This window comes from Vidua chalybeata, chromosome 2 (assembly GCF_026979565.1).
Source record: "Vidua chalybeata isolate OUT-0048 chromosome 2, bVidCha1 merged haplotype, whole genome shotgun sequence".
NCBI classification, from domain to species: domain Eukaryota; kingdom Metazoa; phylum Chordata; class Aves; order Passeriformes; family Viduidae; genus Vidua; species Vidua chalybeata.
In genome coordinates, this window is record NC_071531.1 from 739,366 (window position 1) to 761,028 (window position 21,663).

General features: G+C 50.6%; 2 protein-coding genes across 4 annotated transcripts in view; one reads left to right on the forward strand and one right to left on the reverse strand.

Moving 5' to 3' along the window:
• IFNGR2 (interferon gamma receptor 2) lies at nucleotides 1–21,016 on the forward strand. Its single transcript, XM_053933251.1, has 7 exons — nucleotides 1–176; nucleotides 5,026–5,152; nucleotides 8,129–8,307; nucleotides 10,569–10,717; nucleotides 11,704–11,857; nucleotides 12,552–12,703; nucleotides 16,909–21,016. The coding sequence occupies exons 1-7, from the start codon at nucleotides 83–85 to the stop codon at nucleotides 17,098–17,100; spliced, it is 1,047 nt and encodes a 348-aa protein (XP_053789226.1). The 5' UTR covers nucleotides 1–82; the 3' UTR covers nucleotides 17,101–21,016.
• The window catches only part of TMEM50B (transmembrane protein 50B), a 9,932-nt gene continuing 8,592 nt past the window's right edge, over nucleotides 20,324–21,663 (reverse strand). For all 3 annotated transcript variants that reach the window (XM_053933270.1, XM_053933263.1, XM_053933273.1), the window contains exon 7: nucleotides 20,324–21,012. In XM_053933270.1, coding sequence (XP_053789245.1) covers nucleotides 20,967–21,012 — 46 coding nt within the window. In that variant the 3' untranslated portion in view covers nucleotides 20,324–20,966. The remainder of the gene's footprint in view (nucleotides 21,013–21,663) is intronic.

Genomic DNA, 21,663 nt, shown 5'->3' on the forward strand with positions numbered 1-21,663 from the left:
GCTCGGAGCGTGCGGCCGCCCCAGCCCGGCCCGGCCCAGCCCGGCCCGGCCGCGCTCGGGGGACCCGCGGCCGAGCGGGGCCATGCGGGGCCGGGCTCCGCTCCGCTCCCTCCCGCTCCGGCTGCTGCTGCTGCTGCTGCTGCTGCTGCTGGGCTCGGCGCGGGCCGCGGCCGCTGGTGGGTGCGGCGCCGGGGGAATGCGGGGTTCGGGGGATGCGGGGTTCGGGAGATGCGGGGTTCGGGTGCCCGTGGGGTTCGGGGAATGTGGGGTTTGGCGTTTGCGGGGTTCGAGGGGATGCGGAGTGCGAGGTTTGGGGGAATGCGGGGTTCGGGGGTGCGGGGTTTGGCGTTTGCGGGGTTCGGCGTTTGCGGGGTTCGGCGTTTGCGGGGTTCGGTGCCCGCGGGCTCTGCGTGGCCGCGGGCGCGGTCTCGGTCGCCGTGCTGGGCCGGGGCCGGTGTCCCCTGTGCCTTCCCCCCGCGGCTCTCCGTGAGTCCAGCATGTCCCATGTCCCGTGTCCCGTGTCCCATGTCCCGTGTTCCGTGTCCCATGTCCCATGTCCCGTGTCCCATGTCCTGTGCCCCATGTCCCGTGTCCCATGTCCCATGTCCCGTGTCCCATGTCCCGTGTTCCGTGTCCCGTGTCCCATGTCCCGTGTTCCGTGTCCCATGTCCCATGTCCCATGTCCCGTGTCCCATGTCCTGTGCCCCATGTCCCGTGTCCCGTGTCCCATGTCCCGTGTCCCGTGTCCCATGTCCCGTGCCCCATGTCCCGTGTCCCGTGTCCCATGTCCCATGTCCCGCGTCCTGTGTCCCGTGTCCCATGTCCCATGTCCCGTGTCCCGTGCCCCGTGCCCCATGTCCCATGTCCCGTGCCCCATGTCCCGTGCCCCATGTCCCGTGCCCCATGTCCCATGTCCCGTGTCCCATGTCCCGTGTCCCCTGTCCCATGTCCCATGTCCCGTGTCCCGTGCCCCGTGCCCCATGTCCCATATCCCGTGCCCCATGTCCCGTGCCCCATGTCCCATGTCCCGTGTCCCATGTCCCGTGTCCCGTGTCCCATGTCCCCTGTCCCATGTCCCATGTCCCGTGTCCCATGTCCCGTGTCCCGTGTCCCATGTCCCCTGTCCCATGTCCCATGTCCCATGTCCCGTGTCCCGGTGGTGGCCACGGCCTGCCTGACCAGCCTGGCCCTGCTGAGCCCTGCGGGGCTCTCTGGTTGTTCCAGACCTGCTGGCTGGACCGAGGCAAAGCAGGGCAGGGCCTCCTGCAGTTGGCACTGCCCAGCTTCATCCCATCAGCAGCCGAGGGACTTCCCAGGGAGCTCTGGGAATCCCGGAATCCCAAAATAGGTTGGATCGGGAAGGGCCTTGTAGCCGGTCTCCTTCCACCCCGTGCCATGGATAGGAATCTTACACCATCCCTGAGAGGCCACTTTGGTGCACTGGAACAGCAAAAGTCACAGAAAATCCCCCAAAGCCCAGCCTCCTGCTTTGCCAGGCTGGCAGGATGGTTGCTGGGGGCTGATGCAGGGCGAGGGATGGGGATTCCCTGAGGAGCAGCAGGAGCTGGGACACGGCTGGGTCACCCGAGCCAAGCTGCTTTCACTGGCTGTGATTGTGGCTTCACACTCTGCTGGGTGAAAGTTCTGACTCGTGGTTTGAAATACCATTAATTCTCTGCACAGCAGGAAAAAACAATCTGAGCCTTCCTAGGCTGCTGCTCTGAAAGAACCAGCCCAGTGCAAGCCCCTGCCAGGCGGGAAGGAAGGATGGGACCTCTCTGTCTTTCCCTGGCTGAGGGAGTTTGGGGTTTTGAGGGTGCTTGGAGCCGTGGTGCTGTGTTTGAAGTGTTCATTTGGTTATTTTAGGCCACACAAACTGGGCCATGAGTAGGAAGTTGAGGGTGTGATTTCAGCAGCTGCAGTCCCTGCCCGGTGTCGGAGGGATCTGACAGAAATTCAGATTTCCCTGGGTGCTGAGAAAGCAGCTCCTCAGCCTCGTGGCACCCTCGTGGCAGCCCTCAGAGGGCTGATGAGCCCTGGGGTGGCTTTGATAATCTCTGCAGTGTTTTTGGGGCTGGCAGGGGAAATGACTCATTTCTAAATGCAGAAGAAACGGTGTGCAGTCATGGGAGCCCAGACTGGGCTGGAGGGACCCCAAATCCCACCCTGCCATGGCAGGGACAGCTCCCACTGCCCCAGGCTGCTCCAGCCCCAGTGTCCAACCTGGCCTTGGGCACTGCCAGGGATCCAGGGGCAGCCCCAGCTGCTCTGGCAATTCCATCCCAGCCCCTGCCCACCCTGCCAGGGAACAATTCCTGCCCAAAATCCCCTCTCCCCCCTGTCCTTCATCGCTCTTTTCTTGATTTACTTTTAAGCTGTGCTGGGAATTGCTGGCTGTGGTGTTTCGTTCTCAGAGCTTCCTGGGATTCTGTAGAAGGGTGTGTGGCAGAGGTCTGAGGGCACAGATGGTGTGAGATACCTCACCACGTGCCAGACCAGCAGCGAGAGTGCAAGAAAGGATCTGTGGGACTGGAAAGTGAAAATTTCTCACCAGTTTAGAGAGGGCTCCCTGGGGGCCTTCCAAGCAGCCCAGCGGTGGGTGGTTTGGAAAAGCTGTGAGGAATCTCCCAGAGGTTTGCAAAGCTGAACCAGCCACGTGTGGCCCAAGGCAGTGTGTGTGTTCTGAGAGCACTGCCCGAGAGCTGAGGCTGAGAAATTAATGTGACAGGCCTGTGAGAAATTAATGACAGGCCTGATTAAAGCTTTGAGAGAAACACAGATTAAAGCTTTGAGAGAAACCCCAGGCTTGGGGGTGGGAGGGACGTTTAAGGTCACACACAGGGGCAGGGATGCCTTCCCCTGTCCCAGATTGCTTCAGCCTGGCCTTTGGACACTTCCAGGAATGAGGCAGCCACGGCTTTTCTTGGAAAGCTAAAGCTCAACTCATTATTTGGTATTTTGGACTTAGGGTTTAATGCAACTTGATGTGGAAATCAAAAAGACCCGAACTTTTTAACATGAATCCAAATTCCCAGGAATTTGACTCAAGTGCTTGATCCTCTGATCTCGGTGATGTAAAAATGAACAGACTGTGGCTTAGGAGACTCTGTTCTTCAGAGTAAGAAGTCGCCTGCTGTGTTGTGGGGCAATTTTGTCCCGGTTCTTTGTCAGGCCAGGCTGCAGGGTGGGAGGTGTCCCTGCCCGTGGCAGGGGGTGGCACTGGGTGATCTGTGCAGCCCCTTCCAAGCCCCTCCATCCCCGGGTTATCCTGTGCCCCCCGTGCTGTGAGGGTGCGGGAGGAAAGCTTTTCTCCCTGCTGCTCCCTGCGGGCTCCCAGGAGAGATCCCTGAGCAGCCAGGGCTGCTGGAGCTGACCCTGGAGCCCCGGCCAAGTCCCGCAGAGCTTTTGGTTCTGCTCTTCCTCCCTGGCTCTGGCTGCTCCCTCCCTTCTCCTCAGCCCTTCCTCCTCCTTGCCCGTGGCTGCCCTCCAGCCCCTGCCTGCCTCTGCCCCTTTTCGCCCGTGTTTTTGGCACCTCCCTCCTCCCCCTCCTGGGCCGTCCGTCTGTCCTTCTCCTGTCCCTCAGACACGGCTCTTCCCTGTGCTTTGCCCTTCCTGGCCAGGAGCTGGAGGCCGGTGGTGGCCCCTGTGCCAGCGATGGTGGCCCCTGTGCTGGCCAGGCTCGGGGCCCTCCCCACACACAGAGCTCCTGCCCTCTCCTGCCTCGAGAAATCACCTCCAGAGCTGGCAGGACCAGAGCTCCTTCAGGGCCACCACTTCTTCCTGATGGGTTTGGTTTTTTTTCCAGCTGGTTTCACTGGAATGGCCTCAGGGCTAGCAGGAGGCAGACGGGGGAGAAAAAGAGAGGAGAAGCCCCAGGGAGAGCTCAGAGCCCTAAAGGGGCTCCAGGAGAGCTGCAGAGGGACTGGGGACAAGGCCTGGAGGGACAGGAGCCAGGGAATGGCTCCCAGTGCCAGAGGGCAGGGCTGGATGGGAGATTGGGAATTGGGAATTGTTCCCTGGCAGGGTGGGCAGGCCCTGGCACAGGGTGCCCACCTGGGTTGTGCAGGGAGGCAAACGTGAGCTCCAGCTGCTGTGGTCACCAGTGGGCAGAGGAGGGGCTGGAAAACCTTGGAAGGGCTGGAAAACCTTCCAGAAAAAAAAAAGATTGTGCTGTGAATAGCAGAAAGGGGCTCAGCCTGGAGAAAAGGAGGCTCAGGGGGGACCTCACTGCTCTGCACAATCCCTGACAGGAGGGGCAGTGAGGGGGATCAGGCTCTGCTGTCGTGTCCCAAGGGAAAGGAGGAGAGGAAATGGCCTCAGATTGCACCAGGGGAGCGGCAGAGCAGAAATTAGAAATAATTTTTCCCTCACGGAGTGGTCAGGCCTTGGGATGAGCTGCCCAGGGAGGTTTGGAGTCACTGTCTGTGGGAGTGCTCAGGAGGAGTCTGGATGTGGCCTTGGGGACAGGGTTTGGGGTGATGCTGGTGGGGCTGGGGTGGCACTGGGTGATCCCAAAGGGCTCTTCCAGCCTTGGTGATTCTGGGACCTTCATTTATGACTTTCATGGGGGCCTGGGTGGGGTTTATGGTTTTGTGCTGGGCTTGGTACTTTCAGCTTTGTGCTCTTTATGGAATGAATAAAAACAGGGAGTTGGAATTCATGGATACACAGAATCCCAGACTGGTTGGGTTGGAAGGGACCCTAAATCCCACCCAGTGCCAGCCCTGCCATGGCAGGGACACCTCCCACTGTGCCAGGCTGCTCCAGCCCCAGTGTCCAAGCTGGCCTTGGGCACTGCCAGGGATCCAGGGGCAGCCCCAGCTGCTCTGGCAATTCACCCTGTGCCAGGGCCTGCCCCACCTGAACGTGCCAGAGCCCCTGGAAACAGAAGGAGAAGGAGGGGAAATGGTTTTACCTGCAAAGCAGTGAAAATTTAATATATGGTGATGGCATTTGGAGAGCAACATTTCGTTACCGTGCACTTGAATGTTTCAATAATTGCTTTTATTCCTCTTCTTCCTTTAGAAACTTCTCTCCATTTGCCAGCACCAAAAAATGTGGAGGTTCATTCCTACAACTTCCAGAGTTTGCTGAGGTGGTCTCCTGTCCCAGTGGAGAATGGCTCGGTGTTATACACGGCCCATTACAAAACGTGAGTAAGCAGTAAATAAAACCAACTCATTTTGTTCTAATGCAGGATAACAACTGGTTTTGAAAACCCCAGAAACCCTGAAAATGAATAAGCACAGACTGAAAGAGCGTTTTTTATCACGGATATTTTTGTGTATCTCCTGGTGACTGACAGGCCCTTGGCCCATGACGCGTCCTCTGAGCTGAGGAGAGATTGAAGCCCTGAGGACACCCGGAAATGCTGCACAGAATTTTAGCCTTTCCTGATTCTCTCTGGCCAATTTAAATTTCCCCAGATCCCGAGGGGCTGGGTGGGCCCTGGCGTTAGTTTAACCCTTGTGAAGCCACAGCTGTGTAACAGGTTCTTGTCTCAGCAGAGCTGGCTGGGAGGGGGGTGGTGTTCCAGCTGGCTGCACTGCCGTGCTCATGGTTTATTGTTGTCTTGGTTTGAACAGCCAGGTGTCTGCTGAGGAGGGCAGGAGCCTCCCATGAAATGGAAAATGCAAACCCCCTCCTCTGAATTATTATAATTTTGAAATTAAGGGGCTCTCAGACAAAGATATGGGAGCAGGAATAACAGTTCTTTAGTAGGAAAATTAAAATATAAATGGAACAGTACAAAACAAACCATTGACAGGGTCAGAGCAGGCCCTGGCAGGCTGTGGGTCAGGGTGGTGGCAGCAGTGCCATTCCATGGGGGCTCAGCCCTCCTGCAGTGCCAGCTGAGCTTCTGCTGGAGCAGGATCCTGGACAAGGCTGGAGTTTTCCTCTGCAGCTCCAGGGCTGGTATGGATGGGCCTGGGCTCCCTCTGGGATTGCAATGGGGCAGAAAGCTGCTCCTCTGGGAATGCCGTGGGGCAGAAAGCTGCTCCTCTGGGAATGCCGTGGGGCAGAAAGCTGCTCCTCTGGGAATGCAATGGGGCAGAAAGCTGCTCCTCTGGGAATGCAGTGGGGCAGAAAGCTGCTCCTCTGGGAATGCAGTGGGGCAAAGGCTGCTGTGGTGTCCCAAAGCCTCAGATTGTATCCAGGTAGGAATGCTTGGCTCCTCCCCTGGGCAGAGCCTCTCCCCATGGGATGATGGAATTTTCTCAGCCATGCAGGGACACTCAGTGGCCATGAACGGGAGATAATTAATAATTAATGGCCCATGAACAGAAGATAATTAATAATTAATGGCCCATGAACAGAAGATAATTAATAATTAATGGCCCATGAACAGAAGATATTCCCCCAGAGTTATGTGGGATGGGTTGTGGAGGAGATAAAGAAAACTGCCCCACCTGGTTTTAACAGCTGGCCCGTTAACAGAGGATATCCCCCTGGAGTTACGAGGGATAGCTCTAACTACTGCTGCTGATTTGACAACTTGAGGAGAACCTTTGACTGTTTGAATGTCTGATTCCCAGGTTTTAGTTGTTTGGTCATGCCATGTTACTTCTGACTTGTGTGTTTCCCCAGAGCCACCAGTAAATACTGCTACAGCGTTTAAAGGCACTCCACTTAACGTGGGTTTTCCTCTGAGGCTCAGTTTTGCTTGCAACAGCCTGGAAAGTGAATAGAACAGACACCTGAGAAGTTCAATAATGCAATTTGCAAATCCTCTGGTGTTTGCCATGCCCAATCCAAATATCCCTTTTTCAAGGGCAGGTAAATCACCTTAAAATCTTTGCCTGCCATTGGAATTAACCACGGGTGAGATAAAGAACACTGCCCCAGCTGGTTTCAACAGATGGTGGTATGTTGTAGTTGAGACAGAGACAATACAAAGCACCAGACTCCATTTTCCAAACTGGTTCTATTAAGGCATGCATGCTTTTTATACATTCTTACAAAACTCAGAAGTTTACACTTTACTCATTGGTCATGAGAGGCAAACCAAGTGCTCATTGGAGCAGTTGCAGATTTCTCTTATTTCTCCTTCTTTCTTCCTTGGTTTCTGTTGCTATTGGACACGAAATGAGTACACAGAAGCTTGGTAAGTTCAAAAGAGAAAAAGAGCCAGTTTTAGTCAAACATCTGGTATTTATAGAATCCCAAAGGTGACCGTGGATTGGAGGATGGATTTACCACCTCTCCAACCACACTGGTCCAAAGATCAATCAATCATTTCTCTCCACCCACAGAGAAATATGGAAACTATTCTATTTATACATGAAATTGTGTGGGAACTCTGACTCTCAAATATGTGAACATTATCAGAAGGCTAAAGAAGTTTTATGAGAACTTTAAAACTTTCAAAAGAACTATAAAAGAAAACCTAACACTTTTAAAAATCAGGGCAACGGGTTTCTATGTCAATAACCTTGGTAGAGTGCTGAGTCCAGTCCTGGCCCCTCCGTTTGGGAAGGACCTTGGGGCACTGAGCACATCCAGAGAGGGCAGCGAGGCTGGAGAGGGGCTGGGAACACAAACCCTGTGAGGAACCACTGAGGGAGCTGGGGGGGCTCAGCCTGGAGAAAAGGAGACCCAGGGCTGAGCTCAGCACTCTCACAGCTCCTGAGAGGTGGCTGTGCCCAGCTGGGCTTGGGCTCCTTCTCCAGGAACTGACAGAAGCAGAGCACACAGCCTCGAGCTGCACCAAGGGAAACACAGGTTGGGTATCAGGAAAAAGTTTTTTACAGCAAGGTGATAAAGTTGTGGAGTGGCTGCCCGGGGAGGTGGTGCAGTCACCATCCCTGGGTGTGTTTAACAAAGCCTGGATGTGGCACTGGGTGCCAGGGCTGAGCTGAGGTGTTGGGGCTGGGCTGGACTCGATGCTCTTGGAGGTCTCTTCCAACCCGGTCACTCTGTGAGTTCTGTGAATTCTGAGAAAATTCTTTCAGGGGTGAACATGGATCCTCTTACCAGCCTTCTCTCTGGCTGGCAGCAGTGGCTGTGAAACCCCTCCCGCGGTGCCAGAATCCGCACTGGTGCCAGAACACACCTGCTCTGCTCTGTGCTCACCGGGGCTGTGCTCACCCCTTGCCCCGCAGCCTGAGGGAACGTGTCTCTGCTGCAGATTGTTCTACGACACCTGGAGCGGGATGGGCTGTGCACAGACCCCCCAGACGTGGTGCAGCTTCCCCCCCGAGCTGCGGCGGCGGCGGCGCTGGACGATCCTGCTGCGGCTGCGGGCCGAGCTGGGCCCGCGCGCCTCGGCGTGGGTGCACACCCCTCCCTTCGTGGCAGAGACAAACAGTGAGTGCTCGGGGCCCTGGGAAGGGCTGTGCTGCCTCCTGGGTGTCCTGGGCTCTGCTGGGAGAGCGGTGCCCTGAGCTGGGACAGAGGCTACACGAGCTGAGAGGAGGAAAAGGGGATATTTCCTGAAGGGTTTCCCGAGTGGTTTGGAGGCTGGCAGGGGGAATGACTCATTTCTGAATGCAAAATAAACAGTGTGTGCTCATGGGAGCCCAGACTGGGCTGGAGGGACCCTAAATCCCATCCCATCCCACCCCTGCCACGGGATGCCCCAGGCTGCTCCAGCCCCAGTGTCCAACCTGGCCTTGGGCACTGCCAGGGATCCAGGGCAGCACCAGAGCCACAGTCGTGGCTCTGCCCGCATGGCTCCAAGATGGGAGCACAAGAGGGCTTGGTCAGGAGAGCTCACATTTTTGTAAGTTTTAGTCCATTTGCATACAGGAGTTACCTGTCCAATTAATAGCTTCAAATAATGAAGTTTCATCCTCCTTGCACACCCTCCTCTTTTCATGTTGTTTGAGCTTTGGGCCTGAAGTGTGGAGAGATTGTCCTTGAGTCTCCAGCTGGAATAGGATTGTTTTGTCTTCCCCACCCTGTGGAAAGACCCTAGTAACACTTCATATCAAGCTAAAAGCTGCACACCAAAACAGAGCAGAGAAACTTAGAACCCAAGGTATCAAGAGGATTGAGCTGTTATTGCCCACAAAGGCTCCGAGGCCTCCCCAGGGTTTGGTTCTGCTCTGCTCTCTCAAGTGTCACCAGAGAAACCCCTGAGCCTCCTGGGGTGGTTGAACCTTCAAGGAGCCACAGTGTTCTCCTGCTGGAGGATTTTCCATGTTCTCATTTCCCTACTTAGCTCTGCCCACACACACAACCCCACAAACTCTCGGGTTCGTGGCAGTCTGAGGCTAAACCACCTCTTCCTGCTGGACAGATCCCTTTTCTGATAAACATAAAGCATCCTGATAAATATAAATTGTCATGACAAATTGTCCTGATAAGTACAAATGGTTCAGATAAAGATAAATTGCTCAGAGAAATACAATTCCTTTACAGTACAGTGTAGAAGTGTCTAGGCCACACTTTAAATCACAAAAGGGTTGGGTTGGAAGGACCTTAAATCCTATCCCATCCCACCCCTGCCCTGGCAGGGACACCTCCCACTGTGCCAGGCTGCTCCAGCCCCAGTGTCCAGCCTGGCCTTGGGCACTGCCAGGGATCCAGGGGCAGCCCCAGCTGCTCTGGTGTGAAAGTGTGGTGCTGCTGATCTAAGATTTGCTACATTCTGGGGTTGTGTCACTGCCCTGGAGATCAGTTCCCAAAAACCAAATCCATGGCTCTTCCTTCAGTGCCTGGATCAGAGTCACTGCATTGGAGGCACGATGAGGAGCTGGTGCATGCAAGGAGTGATTTTTGCTGTTAATGAGAGCTTCTGACAGCGCTCTGTTGGTATTTTTCATGCTTTACACCTTGGAGCACTGGAGGTCACCATGCTTATCCTAATGGAGACATCAAAGCAAGGAGAGGAAAACTCATTATTCCTCTTCCCATCTAGGGCCCAAACAGTGGGGTTCTGGGGAACATGGAAGGTGTGGCAGGCTGATCAAAGGAAAAGAAAAGATAATGATTTTATGGCAGGTAACTGCAGATAAACTGAGACACTTGAGAGCATCAACTATTGGCTAATATTTACTGAATTTCTGGAAAAAGTCAAGCAAATTTTGCAAATGCATCAAGTAGGTGAGGAAATGCTTGCCCTTTACTGAGCAAAAGCTGTCAATATTTGGGGTGCTTGCTGGGAGTGTCCAGGGCAGGGAATGGAGCTGGGAAGGGGCTGGAGAATTCCTGAGGGAGCTGGGAAGGGGCTGACCTGGAGCAAAGGAGGCTCAGGGGGGACCTTGTGGCTCTGCACAGCTCCTGCCAGGAGGGGACAGCCAGGACAGGGCTCAGAAAAAGGGACAGGAGGAGAGGGAACGGCCTGAGGCTGGGCCAGGGCAGGCTCAGCTTGGCCAGCAGCAGGAATTTCCCCATGGAAAGGCTGCTCAGGCCTTGGCAGGGGCTGCCCAGGGAGCTTTGCAGTGCCCATCCCTGCAGGTGTCCCCTGGAGGTGGCACTCAGAGCTCTGGGCTGGGGACAAGGTGGGCACAGCTGGGACTGCATGGACTGGGAGGGCTTTTCCAGCCCCGGGGATTTGGGGATTCTGTGGAGCTGGAGGCAGCTGTGCACACCAGGCTCCCCCTGCTCTCTCTGTTTGTTTTCAGCCACTCTGGGCCCCCCGAGGGTGAACAATGTCAGTGCCAGCCCTGACTCTCTGCTCCTCAGTGTCAGCCCCCCCTTCCCCCCTGAGCCTGGGGACCTCCTCCAGTACCTCGTGTCCTACTGGGAGAACACCACCAGTCCCACAGAAAAAGTAAGAATTCTCTCTCCCCTTTGTTCTTGGTGCGGGCTGGGAACCAGTGTCCCTTGGCAGGGCAGCAGTGGGGGCAGAAAATCAGGGTGCTTTGTGTCCAGGGGGGGGTCACCACGGGGAAAAGGTTCTGGCCTTGGCACGGGCATTGCTGCACTTCCAAACTTGGGAACTCCCTCCCTCTGTTTGGGAAGGGATGAAATCCCTCTGCACATCCGGGGGCAGAACTGGTGCCAGAGGTGAATTTGATTCCACAGTCTTCTCAGGCCATTTGGGAACCTCTGGAAAGTCCCTGCTCCTTTGCTGGGCTGGGAGCTGCAGGAGCAGCTGCTGGGCCTGGTCCCGGGGCAGGGAGAGGAGGAGATGGCAGGATCATGCTGGGATGAGCTGGGATGAGCTGGGATGAGCTGGGATGAGCTGGGCCTGTTCATCCTGAGGCTCAGAGCTTTTGGGATCATCGTGTGCTGCCTGGGAATTGTGTTTGGACAGGCCAGGGGCACAGGGGAGGTGTTAAGTCAGGCTTAAAAAAAAAAAAAAATTAAAAAGAGGAAGCTTCCAAATGACATCAATCCGAAGTCAAGCATTTAAAAAACAGAAGCAAAAAAATAAAAAAATTATTTACAACCCCCTTCTGCTTCAAAGTCCTTGGTAAATCATCTCCACTTCCTTCCTGCCTTGCACCACGGCGTGTTTTTCTCACACACAGAACACCTTCAGCTGAGAGCCAGGAAAGGAGGCACTGTGGTTTCACTTTCCCCTCCATTTCTCTGTGTTTTGCTCCCTGCCTGAGCTGCTGCAGAAGCTGCAGCAAAACTCCCAGAAAAACTGAAATATTCCACTGTTTCTGTTGTTCGGGAAAGCTGAGTGAGAAAAAAATTAAAATTTGGTTTCTTGAATGAGACGTGTCAGTGGGGGAGGGATATTTGTGTTGAAAGCTGGCCTGGTTTTTACAGTAATGCCTTTTTTTGCTGTGTGTGTCTTCCCAACAGAAGCTAAGTGAAAGCAAGACACTATTCCAAATTGGAAATCTAAAGGAGTCAACACTTTATTGCTTCAGCATTCAAGTGCAGTTGAAGATCTACTCAGGTCACTTGTTAGAAGGGCAGCAAAGTGCCCCAGAGTGTCACAGAACTGCCCTCAGTGGTATGGAATGGGAGTGGGGATTTGTGTGGAGGGGGATGGGGTGGAACACCAGTCCTGGGTCACCTGAACTGGTCCCTGCCCCAGCCAGCCTGTCAGGAATGCTGAGAGCACCACGGGGACTTCACACGTGGCATTCGTGGCAAAAGAATCAGGAATCTTCAGCCAGGGATGGAGGGGCTGGGTGGCACCTTCTCCTTTTCCTCCCTAATCCTGCTGTAAAATGGGATAAAGGGCTTGATCCCAGGGCTGGAGCCAGGCTGGGAGAGCTGGGGGGGCTCACCTGGAGAGGAGAAGCTCCAGGGAGAGCTCAGAGCCCCTGGCAGGGCCTGAAGGGGCTCCAGGAGAGCTGCAGAGGGACTGGGGACAAGGCCTGGAGGGACAGGAGCCAGGGAATGGCTCCCAGTGCCAGAGGGCAGGGCTGGATGGGAGATTGGGAATTGGGAATTGTTCCCTGGCAGGGTGGGCAGGGGCTGGGATGGAATTGCCAGAGCAGCTGGGGCTGCCCCTGGATCCCTGGCAGTGCCCAAGGCCAGGTTGGACACTGGGGCTGGAGCAGCCTGGCACAGTGGGAGGTGTCCCTGCCATGGCAGGGTGGGAATGGGTGAATTTGGGGTCCCTTCAACCCAAACCATTCCATGATTCCATAAATGTGGACCTGCCATGTTGTATTTGGATTTTTTCCCTTCTTTTCCAGAGGCAACCCGAGATGGGTACCTCATCCTGTTTCTCCTGGGGTTCGTGGTTGTAAATCTGGTGGTAGCTGCTTTCCTGTTCCTCTGGAAACGCCGCCAAAAAATCAAATACTGGGCTCAGCCACCTCTGGAAATCCCATCCCACTTCAAGGAGGTACGTGGGGACCTGGGGGGTTTCTCCTGTAGAAGAGAAACTCGGGGGAACATCCCCAAAAGCACTTGTTGCTGAACAGAAATCGAGAGGAAGAAGTGATGTCTCAAAATGTGCCTTTTCTGGTTGTGGTCTCCCACTCCTTTCCTGTTGTGCTGAGCTGAAAGCTCTTTCCTGTGCTCTTTTCCTGGAAAAGCCAAGCCTGGCTGATCCTGCTCCTCTTCCTCTGCTGCCCTGGGCTCGGGCTGGGGCTCACTGGGCCAGGGAGGTTTTGTGAAACAAGGGCTGGGGCAGGACCAGCAAAACCCAGCTCATTTTACATTTTTTAATTTTTGTGCTTGTTTGTTGTGACGCCTCAGGATGATCTCAAGAGGATCTTCCTGGGCTTTGCCTCTCTCTTTTTTTTTTTTATTTTTTTTTTCCTAGCAGGACTCAGATGAAAAACTCACCCTGGGGCGTTTCCCTGCTGGTGGCTCAGACATTTTTGGGTTGAACCGCGCGGTTTCAGCCCTGCTCTTCTTCCTCTCTTATCCTTGCACAAGAAGCAGCCCTCAAGCAGAGCTTTGGTGTAAAAATTCTTACTCAGCATGAAATTCTGGCTTTTTTTAAAGCTTTTATTTGTGTGCAGCTGGTGGAGGTGAGCATTTTGTCTGTGTCAGAGCCCCGTGGCTCTGGGAGAGAATTCCCAGCTTTCCGTAGGCACGGGGAAAGGAGCCCAGAGTGAATCATTTCCTGCCTCAGCTGGCATTTCAGAGGGGTCACAGGACCACTGAGGGGAGAAAATCCATCTGCATTGTGTCAAAATGGCAAAAAAATCCATCTGCAGGGGATGAAAATGGTGAAAAAAATCCCTTTACAATGATTGAAATAGTAAAAAAAAAAAAAATCCCAGTAATTATATTAAAATAGTAAAAAAAAAATCCCTGTAATTATATTCAAATAGTGAAAAAATCCTTGTGCAGGGGATGAAAATGGTGAAAAAAATCCCTTTACAATGATTGAAATAGTAAAAAAAAAAAAATCCCAGTAATTATATTAAAATAGTAAACAAAAAAAATCCCTGTAATTATATTCAAATAGTGAAAAAATCCTTGTGCAGGGGATGAAAATGGTGGAAAAAATCCCTTTACAATGATTAAAATGGTAAAAAAAAAAAAATCCCTGTAATTATATTAAAATAGTAAAAAAAAAATATCCCTGTAATTATATTAAAATAGTAAAAAAATGCTTGTGCAGGGTATGAAAATAATGAAAAGATCCTTGTAAAATGATTAAAATATTTTAAAAATCCCTGTAATTATATTAAAATAGTAAAAAAAAAAATCCCTGTAATTATATTAAAATAGTAAAAAAATGCTTGTGCAGGGTATGAAAATAATGAAAACATCCTTGTAAAATGATTAAAATATTAAAAAAATTCCCTGTAATTATATTAAAATAGTAAAAAAAAATTGTGCAAGGTATGAAAATAATGAAAAAAATCCTTGTACAATTATTAAAATAGTAAAAAAAATCCCTGTAATTATATTAAAATAGTAAAAAAAAAAATCCCTGTAATTATACTAAAATAGTAAAAAAATGCTTGTGCAGGGGGTGAAAATGATGAAAAAAATCCCTTTACAATGATTAAAATATTAAAAAAAAACCCCGCTGTAATTATATTAAAATGGCAAAAAAAAATCTTGTGCAAGGTATGAAAGTAATGAAAAAACTCCTTGTACAATGATTAAAATAGTAAAAAAATCGCTGTAATTATATTAAAATAGTAAAAAAATGCTTGTGCAGGGGATGAAAATGATGAAAAAAATCCTTTTACAATGATTAAAATAGTAAAAAAAAAAAAAACCCGCTGTAATTATATTAAAATAGTAAAAAAAAATCCCTGTAATTATATTAAAATAGTAAAAAAATTATTGTACAGGGTATGAAAATTATGAAAAAATCCTTGTAAAATGATTAAAATATTAAAAAAATTCCCTGTAATTATATTAAAATAGTAAAAAAATGCTTGTGCAGGGGATGAAAATAATGAAAAAAATCCTTGTACAATGATTAAAATAGTAAGGAAAAAAACCTTGTAATTACATTAAAATAGTAAAAAAATATCCCTGTAATTATATTAAAATAGTAAAAAAAATCCCTGTAATTATATTAAAATAGTAAAAAAATGCTTGTGCGGGAAATGAAAATAATGAAAAAATCCTTGTAAAATTATTAATATAGTAAGAAAAAAAATATCCTGCTGTAATTATATTAAAATAGTAAAAAAAAAATCTTGTGCAAGGTATGAAAATAATTTAAAAATCCTTGTACAATAATTAAAATAGTAAAAAAAAAATCCCTGTAATTATGTTAAAATAGTAAAAAAAATATTGTACAGGGTATGAAAATAATAGTAAAAAAACCCACCTTGTACAGAATATTAAAATAGTAAAAAAAAATCCTTGTACAGGGTATTAAAACAGTTAAAAATTGTGTAGGGTATTAAAATAATTAAAAACTCTTTGTAGAAGATATTAAAATAATTAATAAATAATTGTACAGGGTATTAAGAGTAAAAAAACCTTGTAAGTATATTAAAATAGTAAAAAATCCTTATACAGCGTATTAAAATAATAATAACTTAAAAATCCTTGTAGAGGGTATGAAAATAGTAAAAATATCTTTGTACAGGGTATTAATATAGTAAAAAATCCTTTTGCAGGGTTTTAATAATAATAAAATAATCCTTGTACAGGGTATTAAAATAAAATAATAATAATAAAAATCCTTGTAGAGGGTATGAAAATAGCAAGAAAGTCCTTGTACAAGGTATTAAAATAGTTTTAAAAATAATTGTTCTGAGTTTTAAAATTATTTTAAAAATAACTGTACAGGGTCTTAAAAAAAAGTTGTTCTGGGTATTAAAATAATAATTCAAAAATAATTGTGCAGGGTATTCAGAGAGGACAGAGAGGGAAAGAAAGGAGCTGGCAGAGTGTTGAAAATGTGAATTTATTAAAGGGATCAGCCTGGCATGGGGCGGGAAAGAAGGGAAAGAAGGGAAAGAAGGGAAAGAAGGGAGCTGGCAGAGTATTTAAAATTTGAATTTATTAAAGGGATCAGCCTGGCACAGGGCAGGACAGAGAGGGAAAGAAGGGAAAGAAGGGAAAGAAGGGAAAGAAGGGAAAGAAGGGAGCTGGCAGAGTGCTGAAAATGTGAATTTATTAAAGGGATCAGCCTGGGGCCTCTCCTGGCCCACGATGGGGGATGCTGAGGCACTGAAGGCAGTTCTGTGGGCACTCCTGTGGGTTTGCAGGACACTCCTGTGGGTTTGCAGGACACTCCTGTGGGTTTGCAGGACACTCCTGTGGGTTTGCAGGACACTCCTGTGGGTTTGTAGGGCACTCCTGTGGGTTTGCAGGGCACTCCTGTGGGTTTGCAGGGCACTCCTGTGGGTTTGCAGGGCACTCCTGTGGGTTTGCAGGGCACTCCTGTGGGTTTGCAGGGCACTCCTGTGGGTTTGCAGGACACTCCTGGATATCCCAGCAGGATCTGGGGCTCAGGGAGCAGGAAAGCCAAGCTGAGCTTTGCTCCTGTCTGGAACTGGCTGCTGGGGATCTGTTTGGGTTTTTGGAAGAGTAATCCCGTGGCTCATTGGCCTTGTTGTGAGTTGCAGAGCAAGTGGGGCCTGAACTGAAACCTGATTTAATTTGTCCCACTTTTCTAGAGCTGCTTGCTCTGATGACCAGCCTTCATTTTGATTTATTGCCTGGGAAAGCTGCTGGGTTGGGTTTGGAGGGAAGGGGAGCAGAGGGGGTTGTGGTGACAGGAGAAGCTGCAGCTCCCACTGGCCTGGCAGCCCCCGGCGTCCCCCTTGCTGCATTCCTGCAGCTGAGGATCTCCCAGCTGGAAGTGGTTTGTTCCTAACTCAAAGGAATTTCAACTGATGTGGAAAGATTGGCCAAAATTTATTAAAATAGCCCCAAAGAGCCAACGAGGAACTGCAGCTGCTTTAACTCACTTGAAGGGATACTGGAGGGATAATTTATTTCTTTTCCCCACAGAAATAAGGTTTTTTTAACATTCTCCTTGTTTAGTGTAGTTTCAAGGAAGCCCAGGATGGGATGTCCAGGTAGCTGCTCCTGCTGTGGATTCTGGGCTGGAGCAGTTTGTTGGCTCTGGGATTTCTAACAGGACCTAACCTGGAATTTTGTGCTTTTTTCCAGTTCCTGAGGGACCCTGGCTTTGATGGCTTGGAGGAGCTGTACAGTCCTGCTGAGGAGGAGCCCCAGGCTCTTGTGCTTGGAGAAGGAGGTGGCCAGGAGGGTGAGGATCCTTCACCCAACACCTCCAGGGCCAGGGCAGTGAGTGTCACCTGCCCCAGCACTGTCCAGAGGCTGCTGGCAGGAGAGTCCTGAACACAGAGTCTGGGGTCACAGGAGAGCCCTGAACATGGACCCTGGGATCACAGGAGAATCCTGAACATGGACCCTGGGATCACAGGAGAGCCCTGAACATGGACCCTGGGATCACAGGGCATTCCCTGGGGACACAGGAGAATCCTGAACACAGAGCCTGGGGTCACAGGAGAATCCTGAACATGGACCTGGGATCACAGGAGAATCCTGAACATGGACCCTGGGATCACAGGAGAATCCTGAACATGGACCTGGAATCACAGGAGAATCCTGAACATGGACCTGGAATCACAGGAGAATCCTGAACATGGACCTGGGATCACAGGAGAATCCTGAACACAGAGCCTGGGGTCACAGGAGAGTCCTGAACATGGACCTGGAATCACAGGAGAATCCTGAACATGGACCTGGAATCACAGGAGAATCCTGAACACAGAGCCTGGGGACACAGGAGAATCCTGAACACAGAGCCTGGGGTCACAGGAGAATCCTGAACATGGACCCTGGGATCACATTAGAATCCTGAACACAGACCATGGGGTGACAGGAGAATCCTGAACACAGACCATGGGATCACAGGACAATCCCTGGGCTCACAGGACATTCCCTGGGGTCACAGGAGAATCCTGAACACAGAGCCTGGGCTCACAGGACATTCCCTGGGGTCTCAGGACATTCCCTGGGATCACAGGACATTCCCTGGGCTCACAGGACATTCCCTGGGGTCCCAGGACATTCCCTGGGCTCACAGGACATTCCCTGGGGTCCCAGGACATTCCCTGGGATCACAGGACATTCCCTGGGCTCACAGGACATTCCCTGGGGTCCCAGGACATTCCCTGGGCTCACAGGACATTCCCTGGGGTCCCAGGACATTCCCTGGGATCACAGGACATTCCCTGGGCTCACAGGACATTCCCTGGGGTCCCAGGACATTCCCTGGGCTCACAGGACATTCCCTGGGCTCACAGGACCATCCTGAACACACACCCTGATGCTCCAGGGGCCTCTGCCCAGCTCCCCCAGCTCCTCGCTCTGCCCAAAGCGCTGGGAAGAGGGAACGTGGAAGGGGAAGGAAAGGAACACTAAATTGCCTGGAGACAGGTGGATAAAAGGGGTGAATCCCCACCCCAGCTTGGAGGAATAACTGCACTTTATTGGTGTGGGATAACCTGGGATCTTCCAGGGAGTGAAGAGCTGCAATTCCATTTATGCTGGTTTTGTTTCTGTTGCCAATAATACTCCCATCACACCCAGCCCAGCCTGCTTTCCTGATTCATTTTAAGTGCAGGACAAACTAAAAAGAAATGTGTGGGTACTTTCCTCGGCATGAAGCTGTGCCAGGAGCCCCTCCCAGAGAGCTCTGCTCTTATCTGCCTCCTCCCACCCTCCTGGAAGCATTAATCTGCTGCTGCAGCCCAGCCAGGGCCCTGCACACCACAAAGGCCCCCAAAGGAATTTTGCCCCGGGTTTTTCCAACGTGTATCCGTCACTGTCAGACACTAAAACCTCTCGCTGAGCACCAGCAGAAGGGAAGGTGACTGAGAGTTCTGGTTTTAGTGCCTTAAAGCAGAAGAGCCCAGGTTAAACCCCACATCAGCCCCTGTGGGGTCTGGAGTGTCCAATAAAGCACAAAGAACAAGTGAACCTCTTCTGTACTAAAAAAAAAAAAGGGGTTATTTGATTTTTTTCCCCCTGGGTTTGATACTAATTGTTTAAAAAAACAATAAAAAAAGTGGGGTTTTTTTTGGAAGTGCCTGGTTGGAGGGCCCTGGCAGAGCTGAGGTGCCCCAGCCTTTATAGGAAGAGCCCAGGCCAGCAGCTGCCAAAAGCTTCACCAGGTGTTTCCTTGCAGAACAGATCTAATCCCTTGGGATCAGGCTGCTGACAGGGGAGCTCCAGGGAAGCCTGACTCGTGTAGGCATTGCCAGGTCAGCACCAGGTTTGCTTTAATCACCCACACCCACAGCTCACAAAAAGGAACCACCAAACTCAGCCAGAGGACAGAAACAAGGTTAAAACCCCCTGGGAATATCTGTGTGTATTCCTGAATAAACCCTGCACTGGACTTGTGTCAGGGAGCGTGGTGTTAAATATTTTTACACAAACAATTAAAAAGCATTTAGTGGGAGTAGCTCCAGGGTTGCTGTCACTGAGCCCTCCCTGTCCCCTTGGCTTGTGAGGTGTAAAAGTGCCCTGTGGCACTGGGAGCCATTCCCTGGCTCCTGTCCCTCCATCCCTTGTCCCCAGTCCCTCTGCAGCTCTCCTGGAGCCCCTTCAGGCCCTGCCAGGGGCTCTCAGCTCTCCCTGGAGCTTCTCCTCTCCAGGTGAGCACCCCCAGCTCTCCCAGCCTGGCTTACATGTTTGAGTTGCAAGTCCAGGCTCAAGCTCCTGGCACTGGGAGTAGTTCCAGGGATTAGTTCAAGGCCTGACCTCCTAAAGAACCCAACAAATATTCCCAAGCTCCTGGGCAAGCAACCTGAGAGGCCTGGACCACAGCCTGCCTTTACTGTGTGGGGCAGGCCTTGTGCAAAGGTGAGCTGCTGTACAAAATTCACTGTTTGGAGCACCTGAGTGCACTTTTACTGCAGCTTTCTGGAATTCCAACCAGTGGGATGGGCTTCCTGCAGCCAGGGCACAAGGGCAGCTCCAAACTGGCCCTGCAGCAATTCCCACCCAGAGCAGGTGACAAACAGTTCCCAGTTCCCAGCACAGCATTTCCACTCAGCTCCTGACACCACTGAGGCAGCAGCTTGGATATGGGGAGGCTGTAGAAGCCCTGGGAGCCAGGGGAGAGGCAAATGCTGTAAAAACCACAGAGAACTCGTGAGAAGGACTCACCCCAGCAAATGGATCTACAGGGACACTCCAGGGACATCAAACATCCTCAGCCTCACTTTCTGTTTCACCCCACTGAGATGAAACTGGATTTCAATAATTCATTAATGGAAACGGCCATAAAATGTAAGAGATAAATACATTTTAACTGGGGCAGTAGCAGCCCTAAAACTGGGTGTGAGTCACTGCTAGAATTTACTGAAATTTGAAATTATTACAAGGTTAAATCCATCCATATCCCATATCCTTTTAAGCAGAGAGGGAAAAAGTCAGGAAAACTCATTTATCAGCAAACAGCTTCCCTGGAGACAGTGACACTTGCCCAAGTAGCCAGGTTGCTACATTGCTCTGACTCATTTATTCTTTATATCAAGTACAACTGGCGTCAGTTTGTTGGAGTTTTTTTATTCTAATATCAGGAAATACATTAAATACCAACTGGTATCTCTTACACTGAGCAGCATGAAATTAATTCCAAGGACTGTGGTGCCAGCAAATGTCCTTTGTGCCAGAGCCATCACGAGTCAGGAACACTTTGCTTTGCCATGCACAACCTGCTGAGTGTAGGGACTTGCTTAAAAACCCATAACCTTTTACCAAAAGAAGAAAAAAAAAATCTATTTTATATTTACCTGAACAATAATATAAAATGTTTAAAATCAGCTCTTATCCCAGCAGGGCCCCTGCTCTGGGATGGGCTCTGTCCTGTTTGCTCACTAAGTGTTCCCTGAAGCCCCGGACACGGGTGGAGCTTTGGAAGAGGAGGAAGCTGATGGGCAAGGCAGGGATGTGGAGGAGAAAGCCTGGAGCTTGCAGCAGGAAAGCCTGGCAGCCTGCCATTCCCTTTGAAATGATGGGTGCTGTCCTATGCACTTATCCACAAGCGTGTCCTGGCCACGGAGGAGCTTCGGACAGAGCCTGCAATTGTCTCACTTCCACCAGTTTGGGAAGCAAACCAAGGACAAAGGACTGGGAATTATCTACAGACAAGAACCACATGGCAACTATGGACCGAGCCAGCAGGGAGCTCAGCCCCACAGCTCTTCTGTTCTCCCAAACTTGTAGATCAGGGTGCTGAGGGGAAAAAAAGGAAATAAAAATCAGCGTAGGGTAATGATAACAGTATCCTTAAATCTCACCCTGTGCAAATCAACAGCCCAGCCCTGAACTTTTAGTCAGATCAGGATTTGGTGTTTATATTTGGTTTCCTGTGCATGGCTGGAACTGTGGGAGCCAGCTGAAGCTCAAAGAGAAAAACACCCATTCTCACAGCCCTTCTGAAGGAAGAGCCTGGCAGTTAGGAAATTCCAGGAGTCCAGAGTAGCAAGTCTCATCTGGCACCTGGGAATCAGCTCAGCATGACAGGATGTGCTGGGATAAAACCTAAACAATTCCATTTTTATGAACAAATCAGAAAGTGGTAGAGAATCAGCTCCATATCACAATTGGATTTCCAAAATGCCACATGTTGTGGCTGCCCCGTGCAGTGTCCCAGGCCAGGCTGGACAGGGTTTGGAGCCACCTGGGACAGGGGAAGGTGTCCTTGCCCAGGTGGGACTGGATGGGATTTAAGGTCCCTTCAAACCCAAACCTTCTGGGATTCTAAATAAGACTAAAAACTTCAGGTACAAAATCTGCCTTCAGCAGTTTCCCTTTTCAATCCCAGAGGGGATTTAGGAGCTGCTGTTTCCTGCAGGAATATCCCTCATTTCCCAGAGCCCATCC

Bases quoted from the DNA above. Each gene is read 5' to 3' on its own strand.
- IFNGR2 (XM_053933251.1), top strand. From the start codon at position 83: ATGCGGGGCCGGGCTCCGCTCCGCTCCCTCCCGCTCCGGCTGCTGCTG. The intron at 10,718-11,703 runs GTAAGAATTCTC...TCTTCCCAACAG, and splicing joins CCACCAGTCCCACAGAAAAA to AAGCTAAGTGAAAGCAAGAC. The intron at 11,858-12,551 runs GTATGGAATGGG...CTTCTTTTCCAG, and splicing joins TCACAGAACTGCCCTCAGTG to AGGCAACCCGAGATGGGTAC.